The sequence below is a fragment of the Chaetura pelagica genome, unplaced genomic scaffold (genome assembly GCF_000747805.2).
Source record: "Chaetura pelagica isolate M959 unplaced genomic scaffold, ChaPel_1.0 scaffold124, whole genome shotgun sequence".
In the NCBI taxonomy this organism is placed as follows: Eukaryota; Metazoa; Chordata; class Aves; order Apodiformes; family Apodidae; genus Chaetura; species Chaetura pelagica.
The window spans coordinates 455,065-459,132 of NW_009952891.1; the positions used below are offsets into that span (position 1 = coordinate 455,065).

Here is a 4,068-nt window from a genome sequence, read left to right on the forward strand (position 1 = left end):
GAGTAAGTGGACTGGGGTGCTTGTGCTGCTCTTTGCCAGCAGTGTCACCAGCACGGGGACATGTCACACACACGAGGGCTCACTGGGTTTGATTTGTGTCCCTCCACGGGCTGCCACACTCCACCTCCTGCCTCCATCATCAGGGAGACACTCCCACCCTGCATGGATGATCACCAACCCCCTGGTTTGCCTGGGGAGGGACAAGCAAGATGGGAGCAGCTTGTCACAAGGGTCTGATGCTGATTCTTCAGGGGCTGTCCCCAGGTCCTGGGCCTGGTTGCTTTGTGGTTCCTGGCCAAGAGGGTTTTGTAGGACTGTGACAAGCTGCTGTCCCCTTGGGTCGCCCAGAAGCTTCCTTGCACTTGGCTCACCCCCTTGGCAGTTTGGTGTGGGCACATCTTGATGTGGTTTCCACTCCAGTGGACAAACAGGCACCACTGCTGGAGCAGGTCTTGCCTTCAGGAGCACTGTGGTGGGCTTTGCTTTTCCAGAAAGATGGGGCTTGTTCTGCTGGGGACTCTCCAAGTTGGTGTGAGAGTGTGTGACTGGAATGCTGTGCTGGGGACAGTGTGGATGGCAGCTGTGGGGACCAGGAGCTGGGAATGGGAAAGGTGAGGAAGGGTCCAGGCCAGGAAGGGTCTGTTTGTGCCCTCTCTGTACTCCCATCAAGTGCAGCTGGAGCAGGGGCTCCAGGGGAGGTGTAGAGGTCAGTGTCCCAGGAGGGAGCCCTGTCTCAGGGTTGTTAGAAAGCTCAGAAACCTGCAGGGAGGGCATTGTAGCTGTGAAATCCCCCTCTGGCTCTGAGAAGCTGAGCTTCCACTGCAGGGAGCAGCCCTTGAACCCTCAGGCCTTAGTCTTCACAGCCAGAAGAAAACATCCCAAGCAGCAGCCCCAGGGAGTTTTGTCTCCCTGACTTTTCTCTCCACAAAACAGCACCTTCCAGCTGCTGTCTGGAGGTGGAGTGTGTTTGTGGAGATGACTTTTGGCCCCACCACCTGGAGGTGGCACCAGCTGTGCTCAGATTCCTTATTCAGCTGCTTGGGTTTTCTTCCAATTACCAGCTGTGGTCTCCAGCCCAAGCTGATCACCAGGGCAGTGCCTGGGGGATGTGGGTTGATGTTGACCCCAGGTGCCACTCGTTCTTTCCTCCTCAGCAGATCCAGCACCTTCTTTGACCACAGGTGAGGCAGGTCAGCAATCAGCTCACCCCAAATTAATGGCTGGGTTGGAGCAGGTTGCTGGGCAGGTTCATCTGCACCTGGGTGACTGAGCACAGAGAACCTCCAGGAGTTCATGGCCAGACTCAGCAGCCACATGCCACCTTAGGTGCCACATAAAGCCACCTCCCTGAGGGTGCAGGGCTGAAACAGCTTTATTTCATATTAGCCTGGACTGCTGCAGTGTTGCCTCTTCATGTGGCCTGGGTTCATCTGCCTGGGACCTCCTGGGTTCATCTGCCTGGGACCTCCTGGGTTGAGCTGCCTGGGACCTCCTGGGTTGCAGCATCAACCCCATTTATCACCGAGTCCTTGGTGATCGGGAGGATTTTTGGAGTTAAACCAGTGTTGGTTTAATGACTTTGGAAGAGTCCAGTCTCTGGTAACTTCCCCCTGCCCATGCCAAGGGGGTTGGAACTAGATGATCTTTAAGGTCCCTTCCAACTCCAACCATTCCATGATCCAGCAGTGTTGGAGCCCAAAGGGAGACGTGTGGCTGTTGCTGGGGAGGAGCCTGTGGGGATGCGCCGTGTGGGAGGTGCAGGGCTGGGTTACCCCCCCTTTCTGTGGGGGTTGCTCCCAGCCTGCTGAGGGTTTCTTAACGTTCCACTCTCCTTCTTGCCCACAGAGCTCTGACAACATCCCTCCAGGCTACGAGCCCATTTCCCTGCTGGAAGCACTGAATGGCCTTCGCTCTGTTTCCCCCTCCATCCCCTCAGCTCCTCTCTACGATGAGATCAACTACTCGGGGGTGGTGGATGGGATCCCCCCCACCAGCCGCCCCCTGGTGGGCATGGACAGAGCCCTGGAGAGCAGCCACCAAAAGGGCAAGAGGAGCAAGTCCCCAGATAGGTCAGCTTGGGGTCCACTCCTCTTGCAAGCCCTTGAGGACTTGTGGCCACTCGCATTGGGAGCCAGGAGAGAGCTCTGGGGGGGGTCCCATCCCTGGTAGCACTGCTTACTCACAACTTTAGGAGGTACTCTGGCCAGTGAGAGAGGATTGGGACACCACCCCTGTGTTCAGCCTGAGGTGACCAGCTTATGTCTCCAAAGGGCTGGCTTTGTCACCACAAGAAAGAGGATTTTGAACAGGGAGAATTTAATCCAGACTCCAGATGGAAATGTCTCCTTTCCAACGCAGTTGGTCTCTCCATTTGTGTTGGACATCCCAACCTTGTTGAATTTCAGCTTTCCATGGAGTTCCTCAGGAGCAAAAGAATGGGGAGAGAAGTGACCTGAATTCCAGAGCACAAAATGCTGAGTGAGATCCTGTAGTTGTGGTCTGAAGCCTCCTCCATGGGCTTATGGGGGAGCCTGGAGGTGTGGGTGCCACTGCCCTCCACGTGGGGCTGCACAGATGGGTCAGACTGGCTTTGATCCTGGCACTCCTCTCTGTGCTCCATTCTGAATTTCCCCCTGGGAAGGGAGCCCCTGAAGGTGTGAGGAGCAGCGTGGAACCTGGGCCTCCTGCTCTCCATGCAGGATTTGTCCAAGCTGTGTTCCTGTGCCAGAGCTCTGCTCTGCTGGGCTCTGCCCCAGAAACGCTGCTGCTGCTGCTCCTCCCTGTAGCTGGTCCTGCAGGGCCCTGGTGAATTTAGCTCCATCCTTTGAGCTTCTGCTGCTGGTGGAGGGACAGGACAGGGGGTGGTGACAACTTGAGCTGCTGCCACCAAATCCAGCAGGACCCACGGTGCAGGCAGCACTGTGGCTGCTTGTGAATGGAGCCCCTCTCTCTGCAGCACCCTGCGCTCCCCCTCGTCCCCCATCCATGAGGAGGATGAAGAGAAGCTCTCTGAGGACTCCGACTCACAGCCAACCCTGGGGGGTCCTGAGCTGGTCCTGAGAGAGACCAGCCCTCCAGAGGTGAGTCCTCTGCTGGGGAGGCTGCTGCTGGGACACGGGGTGTTCTGAGGAGCTTCCTGAGTGACAGGGTGAAGAAGAGCTGGTTAGCAGGAGCAGCCTGGAGCCAATGGTCTTGGCTGCCTTTATTTATCTACCTGTAGGGCTCCCTGGGGAAGGGTGTCAGTGCTCCCTGTGCCCCTGATGTGTCTTTGGGAGCTGAGGGGCTGGAAAGTCACTTGGCTGCAGTCATGTCAGAGCTGACCTTCCCCCAGCTGGGCCTTGCTGGGCTTCCAGCCTGCAAACCCCCTTTATCCTGGCCTGTGGTGCCACAGGACTGGTGTGTGGCCCCTTTGCTCCCACTGGGAAACAAATCTCTGGAGAGAAGCAGAGCAGGAGCCAAGTGCAGCAGAACTAACCTGTGTGGTTCCTCCTTGCAGAGTGTGGCTGAGGAGGAGATCGAGGAGGCCTCGTCCCTGCAGCAGGGTGAGTGTGCACTTGGCCATGGGGACAGACAGACCTTGTCTTGCTGTCCAGCTCGGTTCTGGTGGGATGGGGACAGCTGGGGAGTGGGCACACGAGTTCAGAAACACCCATCCCCTGAAATCCCATCTCTGAGCTGCTGTGCTTCCCCAGCTCCCTCCTAGTTCCCTGGTCTCTCTTGGCTAACAGGGGGAGCAAAATCACCAGATCCCCCTGGTTTCTTTGCCAAGCAGGATGTGCCCCGTGTCTTTGGGATGGGTCTGGGGTGCTCAGTCAGCACCCAGAGGGGGCGAGGACAGGGTGGGAGGGGAGCCCTGGGCTTGGGGACACTGTGTGTGCACACAGGGCAGGGTGAGGGGGGCCAGTCCCGGTTCTCCTGGGATCTCTGCAGGGCTGGGGGGGCCCGGGGAGCTTCCTCCGGTGGGAGGGGGGGATCCCGGGGGATCTCAGCGCCCCCCCTCAGGCCCTGCAGAGCTGCTGGGGTTCCTGAGGGCCGCGCTCTGGTTGCAGGGAGCCGCCCTCCCTCGGT

The 4,068-nt window shown here is 58.3% G+C and overlaps 1 protein-coding gene across 1 annotated transcript in view; it reads left to right on the plus strand.

Annotated features, from left to right (window-relative positions):
- Positions 1-4,068, plus strand: part of MGRN1 (mahogunin ring finger 1, E3 ubiquitin protein ligase) — a 69,634-nt gene that overhangs the window by 57,333 nt on the left and 8,233 nt on the right. Inside the window, exons 12-15 of the mRNA XM_009995510.1 lie at positions 1,846-2,069; positions 2,957-3,080; positions 3,497-3,542; positions 3,729-3,811. Coding sequence (XP_009993812.1) covers positions 1,846-2,069; positions 2,957-3,080; positions 3,497-3,542; positions 3,729-3,811 — 477 coding nt within the window. The remainder of the gene's footprint in view (positions 1-1,845; positions 2,070-2,956; positions 3,081-3,496; positions 3,543-3,728; positions 3,812-4,068) is intronic.